At 54.1% G+C, this 17,780-nt stretch overlaps 1 protein-coding gene and 1 non-coding gene across 3 annotated transcripts; both read left to right on the top strand.

Annotated features, from left to right (window-relative positions):
• The first annotated feature begins 1,366 nt into the window (after nucleotides 1–1,366).
• On the top strand, nucleotides 1,367–10,029 carry NOP53 (NOP53 ribosome biogenesis factor). 2 transcript variants are annotated; one of them, XM_019752661.2, is made up of 13 exons: nucleotides 1,367–1,632; nucleotides 2,083–2,147; nucleotides 3,495–3,603; nucleotides 4,290–4,489; nucleotides 4,905–4,975; nucleotides 6,002–6,097; nucleotides 7,571–7,675; nucleotides 7,756–7,959; nucleotides 8,347–8,522; nucleotides 8,744–8,810; nucleotides 9,520–9,596; nucleotides 9,678–9,734; nucleotides 9,970–10,029. In XM_019752661.2, exons 1-13 carry the CDS (start codon nucleotides 1,394–1,396, stop codon nucleotides 9,974–9,976), a joined length of 1,473 nt encoding a protein of 490 aa, XP_019608220.2. In that variant the 5' UTR covers nucleotides 1,367–1,393; the 3' UTR covers nucleotides 9,977–10,029. The 2 variants fall into 2 exon arrangements, with proteins under 2 accessions (XP_019608220.2, XP_019608221.2); XM_019752662.2 differs by lacking the exon at nucleotides 9,970–10,029 and having other exon boundaries at nucleotides 9,678–9,738.
• On the top strand, nucleotides 8,856–8,966 carry LOC141567784 (small nucleolar RNA SNORD23). Its single transcript, XR_012490613.1, has one exon. It is a non-coding gene; the product is annotated as a small nucleolar RNA SNORD23 (small nucleolar RNA).
• Nucleotides 10,030–17,780: the final 7,751 nt, after the last annotated feature.

The raw sequence follows: 17,780 nt of genomic DNA, 5'->3' as shown, positions 1-17,780 counted from the left end.
GGCCTGGGCTGGGGGCCAGACCGACATATTTTCCGAAGAAAAGTTACTCTGGGGCCCTCCCTTCGGGACATCCCTTCCTCCCACCGCTCGCCGCGGGGGCCTGGGAACCGAGCCCTGGGGCGTGGAGTTGTGTACGCGCGAGCTGGGGCACAACGTGTCTCCCTCCCTGTCCGCCATCGTACACCCATACACTGGGGTACACAATTCCTGACACGTCACGGACAAACGGGCTCCTGGAGGGGTGGAGGTGGTGCTGCCCACAGAACCACCACGCGTGCGCTCGCGCCCACGCCCAGGGGACTCGGCCTTCGCTATGCAACGGACACACACCCAAGACCACACCCACAGCACCCCGGGACACGGTGGCCACGCGCTCCCCGACGCCGCGGCTTCCAGCGCCCTCTGGCGGACACTCGGGAGCTGTTGGTGAATCCCCTGTCGGAGGTGGTCGGTGCTCAGGTCTCCAGGGCCACGATCCCGGGTCTGTCACCTTCCCAACACTCTGCGCAAGGATCCAGCTGGGTTCCCTGTGTGGCGCCTTTCTTCGTGTCCTTTTTCCTTTTTGAGTCCAAAGCGGCCTTCTTGAGGCCCTGGATCCCTATGGGTGGTTGCCAGGGCCCGAGGGCCTCTGAGCTCCCTTTCTTATTCGTAAACAGTTAAGATTTGATTCAAAAATGAAGTCTCCGGGGCGAGGCAGTAATAATAGCTAACATTTAGATATCAGGCACGATTATTAAACGCTTTATGCAAATATATTATTTCGTTTAATCTTCAGAATAAGCTGTGAGGCAGATGTACCGTTATCTCCCTATCTCACAGACGAAAAAATTGAGGTAGAACTAATAAGTAGCGTGCCCAAGATTATTGATTCTGAGTCTGCTCTTCTAGGGTTCTTACAGTGTATGTTTCTTACATTCCTGGCATATACATTTCTGTGCTTCCAACCTCGACAGTCCGAAAGCTCTTTGATTTTCAGGATTCTAGGATTGGAACATTGAGAAGCCAAATGTTCTTTGAAATTGGAACGTGTCTTGTGCTGAATCAGCCACTGACGGTTCAGATTTTTCCTTTTTAAGAAAACCAGGTTAAAAATAATCACCAAGTAAAAAATTAAAAATAATATTCAGATTAAAAAATATTCCTGAGCGGCTGGGAAAGTTTGGATTGGGCCTGAGCCAAGAACTTAAAACACGCCGCCAATAGGAATCTGCAAAGGAGGGAGGAACCATCTACCTTTTATCAAGATGGTTGACTCCCCGCCCCTTTGACGCTCCAGCCACTTTACCAAGATGGCAGACGCCGGAAGTGGGTCTCGGGAGTGGGCGGGATATCTGCGCGCGCATGCCCCGAGCAGGGTTTTCGCCGCCACTGTCTGGAGTCTTCCTTTAACAAGATGGCGGCAGGAAGCAGTGGCGGTGGTGCTGGTGGCGGCGGCGGCAAGCTCCGCTCGAAAAGTGAGGCCGATTCCGGCTTCCTGGGGCTGCGGCCCACTTCGGTGGACCCGGCGCTGAGGCGGCGGCGGCGAGGCCCAAGAAATAAGAAGCGTGGCTGGCGGCGCCTCGCTCAAGAGCCCCTGGGGCTGGAGGTTGATCAGTTCCTGGAGGACGTGCGGCTGCAGGAGCGCACGAGCGGGTGCGTGGGGCGGGACTTCAGGCATTTGGGCCACCTGTGGCGAGGCCGAGCGTGTTTCCTGAAGACTTCGGGGGGCTGGGAGCACCTGTCCCTGCTGTACCTGGGGAAGCGAGAGCATAAGTTGGGGACTCTGGGTGGGTAGCTTGGGAACTTGGTAGGGTTACCAGATACAGAGCGTCCAGTTAAGTTAGAATTCAGGTAAACGAGTACTGTGATTTTTTTAGTGCGTGTATGTCCCATGTAACCCACTGTAGTTGGGTGCGTTTTAAGTATTAAGTTCTGTAAGTTGAAGGGAGAGGCTTTAGCCTGGAGGGGTCCCAGGCTGGCGAGAGGATGCTTGAATGAGCATAAGAGGAAAGCTGGGCCCAGAGAGGTTAAACCTAGTCCTTCCGTAGCATCTTGCTCCCTCCCCAATATCTATGGCTGACATTCTATGTTTCCATCTCCCAGTGGCTTGGTATCAGAGGCCCCCGATGAAAAACTCTTCTTCGTGGACACCGGCCCCAAGGATGGAGGTGAGGAAAGGCTTTTGTGGTGTTGGAAGGCGATGACTGGTGGTGATCTAATCCCCTTCAGCCTCTCAGGGGATCTGTGTTAATGAAATGGCTTGTGTGGCAAACACCTGCCAAAAAGGGGCTTTACTGTAAACGAAGATCTGGAATGAACAGAAAGGAGGCTAGAAACTGAAAACAGTCAGTTCTTTTTGAGGTATCAGAGATCTTACTGCACAGAAAAGCCAGCAGGGGTCTGCCTTGATGAGTAGGTTAGACAAAATATCAGGTCTCATTAATTTGCAGAAAAGCACGTCAGGGACCTGCTGTAAGGAATTACAGTTTTAGTTAATAAGATACGCTGTAATAAGACGTAGAGGATATGTTTCAGTGAGTGCTTGAGAACCTTGTCTTAACCTGCTTGCCACAAATTGCCAAAGTGCAGGGTTGGCATGTGCAGAAACAAGTGGAGAAGTGAGCGATTGTCAGTGTTTCTGCCAGTATCTGGAAAAACAGACTACCAATAGGCAGTCTGCTTTAATGGGATAGAAAACAAGGCGTCAGCTTTAATGGGAAAACAAATAGCTTTAATGAGCAAAAGGCAGACTGCTTTAAACAGGCCACTCTTAATGATCAATATGAGATCAATCAAGGGGCCTGTTCCAGTGAACAGAAATAGAGTAAAAGGACCTGCTATCAGACATAGACTTCAAGCGAGCAGGTAAGAAAGGGTTATTAAAGGGGTTGATTTTCACAGAAATGGGTTGATCTGGGCTATAGATACAAAGGTAAGTCAGAGACCTGCCCTAGTGAGCAGGTAAGGAAGTAATGAAGGCCTGCTTTGGCCAGTAGGAAGTCCCTTTGGGGAACAGAAGAGAGTCAGTTTATAGATTCTGCTTTAGGGTTTGTTTTTTGTTTTGTTTTGTTTTTAAAGGGCATAACAAGTAAGTGATTGTATGCTTTAAGTAAAAGGCAGCAAACACTGTTGTGCTGAGAATTGCCCAGCTTGGGGCCCGAGTCCAGTTCCCTGGGCCTCAGTGTTGCCACCAGCTTTCTTCCTCGTTAGTGTTACTGGTTCTGGGGTGGCTTCCCGAATGTCTGGAAGCCCCTCGTGTGCAGGGCTGTGGATCTGACTCTGTCCCCAGCACAGGGCTGCATCCAGCTGGCCCAGGGAATGGGTGTGGTGGGGGTCAGAGCTTGGACACCTTAGGCCTCTGTCCTAAGGTGGGAGCCCGGGGTCAGCCTATGGCTTCCAAGTCTCCACTGGGATGCAGGTGTGATGGCTCCAATGGAGGTGTACTGAGGTGGGGGCGGAGTCTTGGAATGTAAGGAGGCTTGAGGCGTGATGCCTCTTCTTTCTCTCACTCTTAGAGCTGAACAAGAAAAGGACCAAAGGCCAGAAGAGGTCACTGCTTCTTAAGAAACCCCTTCGGATCGACCTCATCCTTGAGAACACATCTAAGATCCCTGCCCCCAAAGAGTGAGTGTCCTGCCAGTCCCACAGCCTTCTTTTCCGCTGGACTCGGGCCTCGTGCCCTTTTGTGCAACAGCCCCCACTTCCTGGTCCTAAAGGAATTGCCAGGGGGCTAGGTGAGGGTAACTTGGGGGCAGGGATCGGGTCAGATTTGGGCTTTGGAGGATGGATTGGAGGGAGTGAGGCAGGGGGCCGAGGCAGGTGAGAATGGGGCCTGGGGATGGAGAGGAGGAGATGCATGGGAGCCGCCATCAGGAGGTGGATCAGACAGGGCTTAGTGACTGACCCCTGAAGGCGGGGAAGGGAGACTCGGTGATGGCAGGGGGCTGTCCCTGAGATGAGGGTGTGGTAGAAGTGGCTTTGGGGGTAGTACGTGTACGAGGTGCCTGGGCGACATCCAGGGCAAAGGCCGCAGAGGCTGTTGTGTTGTTGGGTCTGGGGTTTAGGGGAAAGGCCTGGGCTAGAGAGAGATCTGGGGAGATGCTCTCGGAAGCTGCCGGATAGAGTGAAGAGTAGAAGGGGCCGGGAGAAAGTTCACCCTGTGGAGGGCTCTTGGGACAGGAGGTGCTGGAGGAGGAGCTGCCCCAGTGGTGGGGGGCAGGCAGAGGTGGGGGGCTCAACTGGGAGGAGCTGGGCCCTTTCTCAGGCCTCTGCCTTACCCACTTCACCTTTGCTGCATCTTCCCGCCCCAGCATCCTTGCCCACCAGGTCCCCAACGCCAAGAAGCTCAAGCGGAAGGACCAGCTATGGGAGAAGCTGGTAAAGCAGGGCGAGGTGCCCCGGGATGTGCGCAGGGCGCAGGCTCGACTCCTCAACCCTCCTGTGGCCAAAGCCAAGCCTGGGCCCCAAGACACAGTGGAGCGGCCCTTCTACGATCTCTGGGCCAAAGATAGTAAGTGTCTCTGCTGTCACCTGTGGGTGGGGACACGGCTGCCATACATGGTTGTGCAGGCTGTGCACTGCACAAGAGCTCCGTGTCTAAGGGGTGGGGGATGCCCTGTGGCTGTTGCTTTGACGATCTTCAGCAGAGTCAGGCGACTCAAAGTGGTGCCTTTTTCCCATGTGTGCTCCACGTTCTCGAGTGGGCTTTCCTGAGGGTCGGCTCCTGCCCCTTAGCCATCGGTCTCCTGCCTCCTGGACCGTGTCCAGATGCTCTCGTGCCTGGCTTTGGAAGCCCCTTGGGGTCTGAGAATCAGTCCTTCCCTTGCCTGGGCTTATGAAAGGGGGAGGGATCAGAGGGAGCCCCTTAGGCCAGGGTGTTCCCCACACTGAAAAGCCCCCAGCAGCCGCCCTCACTGCCTCTACAGACCCTCTGGAGCGGCCGTTGGCTGGCCAGGACACGTTTTTCCTGGAGCAGACCAAGAAGAAAGGAGTGAAGGTGAGAATGTGTCCAAATGGTGTCCCGGCTGATAGAGGTCGGAGGAGGAGGCCGGGAGCAGTGGGGATGGCTCTGCCTTCGGGTGGTAGAGCCTCGGTTTCGGAGCCCGTCCACACACGTGCTGGAGCCAGTTGGCCAGTGGTCCCTTCAAAAGGGCGTGAGCTCCGTGCTTTAGGGAAGGTGGTACTAACTGATGGGTTAGGGACCGGGGGAACCGCCAGGCCAGGGAACTGCAGAGCCAGTGAGGAGGCAGCCAGTGGGGGAGGACGTGGGAGGAGGAGTCCGCAGGGAGCACAGTTCCGGTTTCAGGGTTTTATTCCAGTGATGTTTTCCACAGGAGAGCGATGGAATTGCTGACTGCTTTGAGGACTTGGGCCTGAGGTGGGAGGAGGGACAACCCCAAACAGGCCTCAGGCAGAAGCACCAGAGCTAGAGGGCAATGGATGTGGGGAGAGGACAAGGGCAGGGCCATCAGGGTGACCCCCAGGCCTCTGCCGGAGACTAAGGGCCTTTGGCTGGGGTGGAGGCCAGACGGGCAGGGACCAGGGAGGCCTGTCGAGCAGCTGATCAGCAGGGTCCGGGTGAACCCAGGATTTTGTTTCTTACGAGCTCTCCGGGGGATTGAGGGCTGCACTGTGTCTTGATCGGCTGTAACCTGCTCTGACAGACACTGCTGCTGATTTCAGTGACTGGCCACGATGGCCAAAATCAGGACACACTGAACCATGTTTTTGCCAGTGTCACCCACCCCTGCCCACCATGGGGGTCACAGAGACTCTTCCCAGGAAAGGCAGGCAGAGCCCTGGCCTGCAGGGAGCTTGCTCGTCCTGGGGATGCCACTGCCGGGAATCCCAGGTGTCCGTTGTTCCAGACACGGATCCCCCCGGCACCTCCCAGCTTGGAGGCTGTGGGCTGCACCCCGGCCTCTGCTGCCTCCCAAGCCTGGAGTCCCAGCCCGAGAGCTGGTGAGAAGGTGAGTCCTGGGGTCCCCGGGCCTTACCCTGCCTCGTTCTGCTCCTCCTCCAGCGGCCGCCGCATCTCCACACCAAGCCCTCCCAGGCACCTGCCGTGGAGGTGACGCCCGCCGGAGCCTCCTACAACCCATCCTTTGAGGACCACCAGGTACACAGCCCTGCTGGGCCTCTCCTTAGTCAGCACCAGTCCCGCGGGCTGGCATTCCCTTGCCAGGCACTTTTCCTGTGCCCACTTAGAGCTGGGGACTCACCAGGACCAAGAGAGCCCCGAGCCTGCCCTCCTGGGGCTCATGGTCCAGTGGGGGAGACAGACCTATACCCAGACAGTGACAACCCAGAGTGGGCAGGGCTGGGATGGGGGGTCAGAGAGGGCTTCCTGGACGAGGGAGCAACAGAACTGAGACTGAGGAGTTTGCTGTGGAAAGAGGGGAATGGGAGTCCAGGCAGGGGAACAGCGTGTGCAGAGACCCCGAGGTGAGTGAGACCGTGGCACCTTTAGGGAACTTCACAGGCCGTAGGTGCAAAAGGACTTAATTCAGGGGTGTCCAAACTGCAGCCCATGATCCATTGTTAATTGGCTCGCAGAAAATTCCAAAAATATATTTAGTTTACTTAAACCCGGTGAGGCAATACGTACTTCACCTCGAGTGAGTGGCCCGGCTGTTGGTGTATTTTACCGCATATGGCCCTTGGTGAAAACCGTTGAAAAAAGTCTGGACACCCCTGACTTAACTGGTTAGCAGACCAACCACGTAACCAATGAGGCTTATCTGAGGCCGAGGTAGTTCAGCAGTGAGAAAACCCGGCTGAGAGTCACTGTTCATTTCACAGACGTCTGTTGAGCACAGATGTCATGAACAGAGGGGGACAAACCCCTGCCCTCAAGGAGCACAGGTTCCCGGAGAGAAATCGCCATCTTTGAGTAGATGCAGGACACACGTGAATGCTGCAGTGTCGTCCATGTAAGAGGGATCTTAGCTCACCAGGAGTAGAGGCAGTGGTCTTTACCTGATAACGTGTCTGCAGAAACAAACCGTATTGAAACGATGAGCTTGTCCATGTGGGAGGAGGCCGCTAAGTGCAGTCTGTTCCCCACAGGACTGACGTGGGCGGCGTGGGTGCTGGGGAGAAGGAAGAAAGATCAGACAGTGGGTTGTTTTTTTCTTTTTAATATATAATTGCTTTGCCAGAGGTATTTTCCATGCCATAGGTTTCACCCACTTACTGGGCACATTTCGGTGGTTTTTGGTATATTCATAGAGCTGTGTAGCCATCACCACAATTTTAGAACATTTTTATCACCCCAGAACACCCATTGGCTGTCACCCCCAAGTCCTCGCCGCTCCCCGTGTTTGGCAGGCGCCACTCTCCTTCCTGTCTCTATGGATTTGCTAGCTCTGGGTGTTTCATATAAATGAAACTGTACCGTGTGTGGAGACCAGACTGTCCTTTAGGGAACCAGTAGGGCAGCCAGGAGGTTAAGGGCCGCTGTGGGGAGGGCTGGGTGAGGCTGTAGTTGGGGGACCAGGGAGAGGAGGGGCCGGGGCAGTGGGGGTGGGGGGTGAGGGGAAGGAGAGGCCCCCCGGGGCCTCCGTCCTCACCCGACCCTGCCCCCTCCCAGAACCTGCTCTGGGAAGCTCACGAAGTCGAGCTGCAGCGGCAGAAGGAGGCCGAGAAGCTGGAGCGGCAGCTGGCCCTGCCCCCTGCGGAGCAGGTTGCCACCCAGGTGAGCCCGCACCCGCTCATCGTCCCCTCCTTCCCGGGGCCTGCCCTTCGCCGGCCTCTGACACCCTCCCTCTCCCGCAGGAGTCGACGTTCCAGGAGATGTGCCAGGGGTTGCTGGAGGAGTCAGATGAGGAAGGGGGGCTGGGTGAGGGCCAGGGCAAGGGGCCCGAGGCTGGAGCCGACAACACCGGAGGGGCCAAGGCCTCCGCTATGCCTGCCCGCCTGGCCGCTGTGGAGAAAAAGACGGAGCGGCAGCGGCAGCGGGAGAAGGCTGCCCGGATGCTGGTGAGCACTGGGCTCGGGTCTGCTCCCGCAGCCTGATTTCTTTTGTCTTCAGCCTGCTTTCTGTCATCCCTGCAGCCTGCTTTTCTGTGCTGTTTTGGATCCTCGCAGTTGCTTTGCCAGCTGAGACCTATTTCCCAGTGCCCTCCAGGCGCCACTCTGGGTTTAGGGGATACAGTGGGGAACATGCTAGACCAAGATACTGCAGCCCTGGTGCTTTTGGGGGGCCAGGATTTACGGACCACTGACAGAAACAAATGGATAAGAAAGGTTGTTTCAGAAAACCTCTCCCGTGAAGAAACTAGAGCAGCTGGCCTGTTGTGACCTGGGAGAGGTGGCCCCACAGGGCTGGCGGGCACGGCTGAGCCTCTGACTCCACCTGTTGTGCAGCGGGTCCAGCAGGCTGCGGTGCGGGCCGCCCGGCTGCGGCACCAGGAGCTCTTCAGGCTGCGCGGGATCAAGATGCAGGTGGCACAGCGGCTGGCAGAACTGGCACGGCGGCGGGAACGACGACGAGCACAGCGGCTGGCCGAGGCCGACAGGCCCCGCAGGCTGGGGCGGCTCAAGTGAGGGTTGGGGGTTTGGGGTGGGGTGCGGGAGGGCTCCTGATCCCTCGTCCTGGTGCCTTCCTACTTTGCTCAGCCTGGCCCCCTCCTGCAGGACCATGTTCCCCAGAGCTCCGTGCTCTCGAAGGCCCACTGCCCAGCCCAGCCTTCCCCAAGAGGGCCTTTGGACTCTGTGCCCTGGGCCAGGCCAGCCTCCTGAACGCCCTGCCCCTGTTCTCCAGGTATCAGGCCCCCGACATCGACGTGCAGCTCAGCTCAGAGCTCTCTGGCTCCCTCAGGACCCTGAAGGTACTTGCCCATCTGGGGTGATGTGGTGCTGTAGGGGGAGCCCTGTGCCCACTGATGACACCCATCCTTGCTCCCCGTGCCCCCCAGGGGCTGTGGGCGACACCATGGCTGCTCCCAGGCTGGGCCAGTTGGGCTGATGCCTGGGAGCTGAGGGCACAGGGTCCCGAGGTGGGGGCCCTAGGGGCGAGGGGCTGGGCGATGTGATGGTTTGACCCTGTAACCCTCAGAAGGCCTTTCCTCCCAACCAGGTCCCATTATAGCCCCTGCCCTTTTTGGTCCCAGAGGGGTGACCCTAAAAGTCAAAATGGACCCTGTCCCCCTCCCCCCTCGCGGAACTTTCCACAGCTCCCCATTACCCAGGTCCTCACTCGGCCATGGGCCCTGCGTGGTCTGGCCTGCCTCGGGGCTCCAGCCAACCGTGCTCCCCTCTCCTCTGACCCCTGGCCTGTGCCTTGCTGTTCCCTCTGCCTGCACTTTTTCCCACTTCTTCACCAGCTTCCTTCTTGTGGATTCGTCCAAATTCAGCTCAGAGGCAGCCCACCGTCGGCACCCATCACCCCATGAGCTCAGGCCAGGCTGAGACCAGCTGGGGGTCTTTGCTGAGAGCGAGTCTGCAGGAGCTGAGCCCTGGCCGGATCTCAGGGAGAGGCCAGAGGCCCTCGGGTTTCTGCTGGGCGCGCACTGACGCCTCCCTTTCTGTGTCCCACAGCCTGAGGGCAACATCCTCCGTGACCGTTTCAAGAGCTTCCAGAGGAGAAACATGATCGAGCCCCGGGAGCGAGCCAAGTGAGGGCCGGGCTCCCGCGGTGGGAGGCATCGGAGCCATCGGTGGGCTTGCCGATCACTAACCATTCTTCCCTTTTCCAGGTTCAAGCGCAAGTACAAAGTGAAGCTTGTGGAGAAGCGGGCATTCCGAGAGATCCAGTGAGTGGCACCCCCTTCTCCTTCCCAGTTGTCCGCTGGGTCCCTGGGCCTGTCCCAAACATGGTAACTGGCCAGTGGTTAAGTGTCAGCCTACCAGATGCACTGGAACCCAGAGTCAGGGCGGAAGGGTCCCCAAGGGGAAACAGAAGGGCCCAAACCAGAGTGGGGTGTAAAGTGGGTGAGAGCATGGGGCCGACACTCCCCTCATTCACCCTCAGCCTCCCTCTGTCCCCAGGTTGTAACCGCCGCTGGGTGCTGGAGTCCCCACCCTTCAATAAAGCATCTTCTGACCAACGCCCTAGGCCTCGTGTGTGACTTGTCCCCTGCTGTCGGCAGCTTTCTGTCCATCCCCCTCTAGTGCACAAGGGGATAGGTTCCAGAACCTTCATCTCCACCAAAGCTTGGTGAGAACCCAGGGTGTGGCAGAGGGCCCGTCCCGCAGGGACAAGGTGGGCAGCCAGTCCTGTAGAGGAAGGTCTTAAAATGGGGAGAGGGGCCAGGCTGGCGTGCTGGGTGGGTGGGGAGGGGAGGTCAGGGTCCACACTTGGGTTTCTGACTGGAGGGATGCCCACCGCTCTTGGCCCCAGGTGACTGAGAGGCAGGTCTTGATGACAGCACTGTCACATTGGTAGTGGCAGCAGCTAACGTTTGCCGAGTGCCTGCTGTGCTTATAAGCAGATGGAGTCACTCATTAAGCCTCACAGCAGTCCCGTAAGGGACGGCTAGACTTACCCCGTTTTAAAGGTGAGGAAGTGGAAACACATCAAAGGGGGTAATTTTCCTCCTCCCTCCCCATTTAATATTTTTGAAACCTTGATTCTACAAGTAATAAAGGACTGTTCTCACTGTAAGTCAGATACAGGGCATAAAGATACCCAAGAACCACGACGCACCCGTGATCCTTTGCTGTCCATTCAAACCCACTTCCCTGCAGCGATGGCTGTCACTGCAGTTTGGGATGAGGGATACTGTTATGTTCCATGTGGCGCTATTTAATTACATGTCAATGTGAAAATAGAATTGTTTTTTATTTTCCTGTGTCTTGGCAGGAATAGTACCGTATGTGGTTTCTAACTTCCATTTTAGTGCATCTTAGAGAACTTTCGGTATCTTGCACATGGTGCTTCCTCGTTCGTTTTCACAGCTACATAGACTTCTGCTACACGAGTGTCAGTTTCACACAAACAGGCCCATATTGCCCCTCCTGATGACACTGGAATGACATGTGCCATTTCACTTGTGTCTGTAGGACAAGAGCCTGGGCTAAAAGAAAAGTCTACCTCCGGGATCATTGAATGGGTTCAGCCAAATTCTCTGTGTAGGCCACTACGATTTTTATCCTCTGGCAGCGTAGGAGCCCGCTTGTTTTCTCAGCTTCCCTGCTGTCTGATCGCACTGTGTTTTGTGCCTGCTCACCAGTGAGGTCAAGCATCTCTTCATATAATCCCTGGCAGTTTCTTCTCTGCAGGGTCAAACCTTTTGACCATTCTCCTGGGCCATTTGGCATTTTCTTGTTTACTTGTAGTCACTCTATTATGGATCTGAAGTCGGTCATACATGATAACATTTCTCCCAGGCTAGTCCTCTTGACTTTGAATAGGGTATCTTTCGTCAGAAGTGTTCAGTGTTTCTAGTTTTCTGTTAGTCTCTGAATATTTTATTGCGGCCTTTGGGAAGGTTTCTCCAGGAAAAGATGTTTATAAAAATAGAGCAAGTAATTTATAAAAGGAACGGATGAAGGGAGAGAATAACGTCAGAGCCTCTCTCCACCATCTGTAAAACATCATGACAAGGAACTGTTCCTCCCTGTCTCCCATCTTAAAAATAAAAAGGAGTGTTGTGCAGACAAGAAACGAGCTCGGAGGGGAGGGTGCGCTGGGTGGGGGGTGGTAGGTTGAGGTGAAAATAAAAGCCACTCCGTGTCTGCTCAAGAGCTAGAGCCTTGGCCTCTGACCTATTAAGTTCATCCTGGGGAGTGAGTCTGAGAGAACCTGCTGGAAGAGAGGAGGAAACTCTTAATGCCCAGAGGTGGGCATCAGAGCATCCAACAAATATGTGGTTGGGGTGGGGTGGTCACAGCTACTCAAGGGCATATTTTGCAGCCTGGACATTAGGCAGAGTCCTCAGGAAATTCACGCTGTTCTATTGCTTGGGGAAATGCGTCTGTTCCCATGTGTGCAAAAAACGGTTCTGTGGCAAAGGCACGTGTGTTTTATTGCACGACAATTACATTTCATGTCTGAGTTTTACAAAAAAAGACTTAAATGCTGAACTCTAGTTAAATGATTTGCAAGCTGAACTGCCGCCTGCAACTTCCTTTGACACGCAAAAAACAATAGGCATTACCGGGCGGATGGGGGGTGGACAGGTGCCCAGATACATCAAAAAACAAGTACAGTGAAATGTGAAGAGTAGAATCGGGGTGGTGGGGTATGTGGAAACCTCCAGTGTTTAAAGGTTTTCCTCATAATTATTGGAAAATGGCACATGGAGATCTAGTGCTGCTAATGGACCTTAAGTTTCGGCCACTTGTGCTGTTCCTTGTAAGGCCCTACACCTTTTGAATTTGTAACATTTTTCCTAAAGCTGGTCCCCCAAATTGTACAGCTCCAGGCACCACAAAACGGGGATCTGCCTCTGGTGGTGATGTAAAATTAGAAGAGACTGCTCACCAGTTGGGTAATGACTGAATAAATGGTGACACGTATACTGCAGAATGAGCATGACTTGACTGTTAAAAAGATGGAGGCCATCTCTGGGCAGCAGCCTAGAATTGTTAAGAGCATGAACCTGGGAGCCAGCGTCCTGATTTCAAATCCCAACTCATTCACATACTAGCTGTGTGACCTTGTGAAAGTTACTCACCCGCTCTGTGCTTCAGGGTCCCCATCTGCAAAATGGACATAATGACAGTGCCTACTCACTGGGTTATCACAAGGATGAGTTAGTCTGCACATAAAAGCTCATGGAGCAGGGCCTGGCACAGAGTAAGCTCTAGAGTGTTTGCTATTAAAACAATGTGAGGAAAAAAACGAAAATGGCTTTAAAAAAAATGTGGAAACTTGAAATCTGTGCCAAAGACACCCCTTACAAAGACTTTTACCTTTTGGCCCACTGATTGCACTCTTGGGAATGTGCCCTAAGGAAGTGGCCGGAAATTTGGGGAAAAGCATAATGCATAGGCAGGTCCGGCAGAATGTTATGTAGAATGGAAGGAAACGTGGTAATGGACGGGGGCAGGCCTGGCCACTTGGGGAAGGAAGGCCTCTGTGGCCACTAACCCAGGGGTGGGATGCACATGTAAGAAGCGGGAAGTGTTTACGTTTTGATGCTTCGTGGAAAAAAAGCAAACAGGATCTGCCGCCGTCCACTCTGGGGCTCATCAAACTGACCCTCCATGCCCAAGGTCTCGGTTGGGGGGATTTCTTCCACCTTCTCCAACTTCTCTATAATGGAGAAAACTTTTTTTAAAAAATTATTGGGAAAAAAACTTACGGACAGATTCCTTGATGTATTGGAAGATGTCTGCCGCTGTGCTATTTGGAAGATCAGAAACAGAAACCGTCCAAATGTAGAACAATAAGAGATGGACATTTACAAGTGGGGTGTCTGCACTTGGGATACTTCACCATTTTTAAAAGGCAGCTTTTGGAAACTATTTTAATGGTCTGGGGAAATAGTTACGCTGTGTCTCAGGGAACTGTTCAATGGGGGAAATGACATATAGTAGAACCCTGACTAATTTAAAAGTGTGTATAAACACATAGGCAGAGAAGGTACCTGGGAGGGTTACACTGGAGTTAAGAGGGACCGCGCTCAGACGGTGAATGATGGTGGATTGTTAACCTCTTCCTTACATCCGCTTTTCTGTCTCTTCCCCATTTCTCCCCCGGCCACTAGGTGGGCCTGGCTAACCTCCACCCACCCTCCTCGCAGCAGAGGCTGGAGCAGCCACTGCATTGCCCAGATGCCCTTGCAGCTGGATTCTGGACACAGAACAGGTTTCAGCAGTTAGACTCCCTCCAGGAACGTGGATGACAGAAGTGGTCCAGGGTCACAGCCAGGACTGGGTATTCTTGAACTCAGGGGTGCCAGCGGCAGCTGAGTGGATGGGTTCTGTGCTCGTTCTGAGTCTCATTCCTGAGGGCCCACCCCAGAGTCCACTGCCCATGATTTTGTAAGCACCCATTCTCCATATTAAATCCCTTCCTGTTCAAAACACCTGGAGTGGTTTCTATTTAAGTTCCAATCCTTCCCCACAACTACCATACCCTGCTTTTACATTCAGGAAAAACATTTTTAAATCTAAGAGCTTTCCGAGGTCGGAATGAAACTAAACCACTGTGAAAAGTTGACATTTTGGCAGTGTTTGCCAGCAGAAGCGATGGTGGCCCAGAGAAGACAAGGGATTTAGCCAAGACCACACAGACTTGCCTAGAGTCAGGGTCCAGCCAGAACTTTCTCTGTTTCACTTGGAGAGCCCAGCCTTTCATGAACAAGATAGCAGCCTCCACCCCTTTGTGCTTTACTTGCCCCACATGTTTGGGGGGTGGGGTTGACTGATGACCTAAAATCCTTTGACCAGACTCTGGCGCGACACTCACATAAGTCCGCCAGGCCAGAAACCTGGCAACATCATGGATTCCTCCCTTTCCTTTAATGACAATGTCATTTAAATCATTAACATTTATTCCATTTGTAGAAAGCAGTCGCTGTCTCTGTCCCACGTCCTCGTTCTGGTCCCAGTGAGGTAACTGCTGTTGTAATCCCCTTTTTACCAGCTGACGATCCTGAAGCCCAGAGAAGGGGAGTGACTTGCCCAGACTTGAGATTCCACCCACGTCACGTTCATTCTCCCTTTGCAATAGTCCTTCAGTTTGTCCCCACGCCCCCTCACCCACCCAGGTACTAAACCAAACTACTGAGTCCCCTCCTGATAGTTGACATTTGAGCAGAGACTGGAATAAAGTGAGGGAGGCAGCCATGTGGCTATCGCAGGGAACACATTTCCAGGTGGAGAGAATAGCCAGTACAAAGTCCCTGGGGTTGGGAAGCACTTGCCTGCAGCCAAGGGAACCAAGAAGAGAGTATGGGAGGTGAGGCCCATGACAAACTGGGGTTAGATGGTGCAGTGTCATGGGGACCGCGTGAGGAGAGAGTCCCTCTGGCCGCGGATGAGGAACAGACAATAGGGGGCAGGAGACTAAGTGCGGAGCCCAGCAAGAAAGCAGCTGCCATAGTCCAGGCGGGAGATGATGGTGCTGGACCAAGGGCGCAATCAGGGGAGGTGAGAAATGATCAGATTCTGGACAGTTTTGAAGGTGGAATGCACAGACTGGCTGAGAGGCGGCGTGTGGGTGTGAGAGGGCGGTGGGGTGGGTGGAGGGAGATCAGAGATGGCACCAGGGAGGTTTCTGGGCAGAAAACTTGGATGGGTGGAGATTCCCGATACTGAGATGGAGCATAGATGGTTTTGGGAACACAAGTTCCAGAAAGTAAAGTTCTTACACCTCCCTGGCTGGTGGGGAGATGAAGAGGGAGACAGAGAATGAATGGAAACTGAGTGAGTGAATGAGGCATGAATTAAAAACAGGTCAACTGAGATGGGGACAACTCAAGCAAGAGCGGGTTTGGGGCAGAGAAATTCGGATTGGACTTTGGCAGGATTAAACATGAGCTGCCTATGAGGTGAGGTAAAGGAAGTGGCTGGACACAGGAGTTGGAGATCAGGGGACTGGCCAGGGAGAGACTGGGGTGGGCAGCGTGTGGTTAGGGGGCATCTGAAGCAGTGGGAGTGGGTACTAGGAGCTGAGTGTGGACAAAAGACAGGGAGATGAGAGGGAGGGTTGAGGCGGGGGGGCAGCAAAGGGGATACGGCAGAAGCACCCAGAAGGGGGTGGGGCAGACCAGGGAGGCGGATGAACCACTCCCGCCACCCCCAACCCCCAACCCCACCCCCGCAACCCGCAAGGTTGGAATTACCCCCAGGAGAGAGGAAAGGTGGGCAGGAGATCGGGTCAGGGGATGGATTGCTGATAACTACCCCGGGTATCCGGGGGGTACCCTCTGGTGACCGTGTGGAGAGCGGTCTCGTGGCGCCGCCTGGCATCCTGCATGAACATTAACGTTCCGGATGTAGACAGTCAAATGGAGCGTCTCCCAAGTTCAAGGGGAAGCGAATACATATGCGAGAGAGATGATGGCCGCCAGGGGGCGCCAAGAGCCCGCGCCCAGGAACCCGCCGGCCTGGGAGCTTCCTGCGCCACCGTAACTCCCAGTTCACCGCCACTCAGGACCCATCAAAGGGCCACACTGCAGCAGGCGGGATAAAAGCTAGACCGGGTGGAGGGAGATCCGAGGAGACGCCTCCCTAGGCCGACCTAGAGAGGCTTCTGAGGGCCTGGGGGCTGCGGGTTAGGGTTTGAAGGTCTGACGCAGTGGATGGGATTTGATGTAATACATCCACACTGATTACAACGTCCCTCCCGTCGGGCCTGGACCAGGACCAGGACCTCGGCCTGGTGGAGGGGGAGTGCGGACTGGCACGGGGGTCCAGGATCTGATAGGTGGGGGAGAGTTGAAGGGTGAGGGCCAGTGGGAGGGTACAACGGACAGGGGTCCCTGCCCGTGAGGGGCATGTGTAGGGCACAGTGGGGGCAAGGCCAGTAGGTGCGAAGACAGCTGCACTACAGGTCCTTGTCACTTTGCTGGGGGCAAGGGGTGTCAGGCCTCACCCCTGATTCCCCCACTGCCCCACCCTACCACCCTGTGCCTTCCTCCAGTGCCAGGCTGAGGCCTTACCCAGAACCCCTAAGAGCTGGCAGGCATCATTCCACCCCATTTATCCATCTGGGCTCCATCCATGCATCCACTTATCCACGCACGCATCCACCCATCCATCCATCCAGACAGAAAGAGTGCATGTTTGTGATTCTGTGTCTATGAAGTTGTAGAACAGGCCAAGCTAATGTATGGTGATATAGGTCAGGATAGTTGTGCCCCTTGTGGGGGAATTGACAGGGAGGATGAAATGATCTATATTTTGACCTGGAAGGTGTTTAAATGGTGTTATACATATGAAAATTCACCGAGTTGTACACCTAAGATTTGTGAGCTTTACTGTGTAAGAAAAAGTAAATAAAAAAACAAAAGGGGACAGTCAAGGGAAGGTCTCACTGAGGAGGTGAAATCTGAGTAAATACTCCTGTCACCAGCACCACTGAATGCTCCAAGGCTCCTGCAGGTAACTATTCCTCAGTGTAGCCTGTACCCAAATGCTTGCCCTAGTTCCTTCAGATACCATATTCACCAGAATAGGTCCCACCAGATCCCTGCCACCTACACACGCATGCACCTGTGTCAGTAGCACAGTTTGCCCCGTGTAAACGGAAGAGGCCTGATAGGAACTTGGGTGGTCTTTGAACAAATCTGTCGCCAGTGGAAGAAGAGCCTATATGCCCTATTTTAAAATCAGAAATATGCGTTTCCCCTTTAAGGATGCAAATCGGCTTCTTATCAGCCAAGGGCTAGTCTGGAAGGAAATGACGCCCCCTCACCCCACCCCAACTTGCCTGAATTCTAAGCGCCTGGGACTTGTCTGGAAAGAGATAAGCAGTGAGAAGAAGATAAGAATTCTCCTGGCGCTGAGGAATGACTGCTTTCCCGTTTCTCATAGGGCTTTTACAAGATTCAATTGTTTTGAATGTTTGTGAACGTTCTAATAAATGGTATGTTATTTTAAAGATGGTTATTGTGAAAATTAGTGATGTTCGCACTGGTAGCCGATGATATAAGTGACTCAACAATAAACCAAATATTTTCTTAAAGGTGCATTTATCTGACAAGTATTCACTGACTGCCTGCCACATGCCACTCACCGCTTTAGATGCTGGGCACATACCAGGAAGGGGGGAAAAATAGAAAAACACGGAGTGCACATTCTAGCGGCATCAAAAAATGGGAATAAGTAAGATATGCAGAATGCCAAAGGTGTGTGTGTGTGTAGCTGCACCGTTGTGTGCCAGCGTCTGCCTCCAAGCATAGCAA

Source organism: Rhinolophus sinicus, linkage group LG11 (assembly GCF_036562045.2).
Source record: "Rhinolophus sinicus isolate RSC01 linkage group LG11, ASM3656204v1, whole genome shotgun sequence".
In the NCBI taxonomy this organism is placed as follows: Eukaryota; Metazoa; Chordata; class Mammalia; order Chiroptera; family Rhinolophidae; genus Rhinolophus; species Rhinolophus sinicus.
Note: the sequence above shows the minus strand (reverse complement) of the source record. Positions and strands in the feature narration are given on the sequence as shown.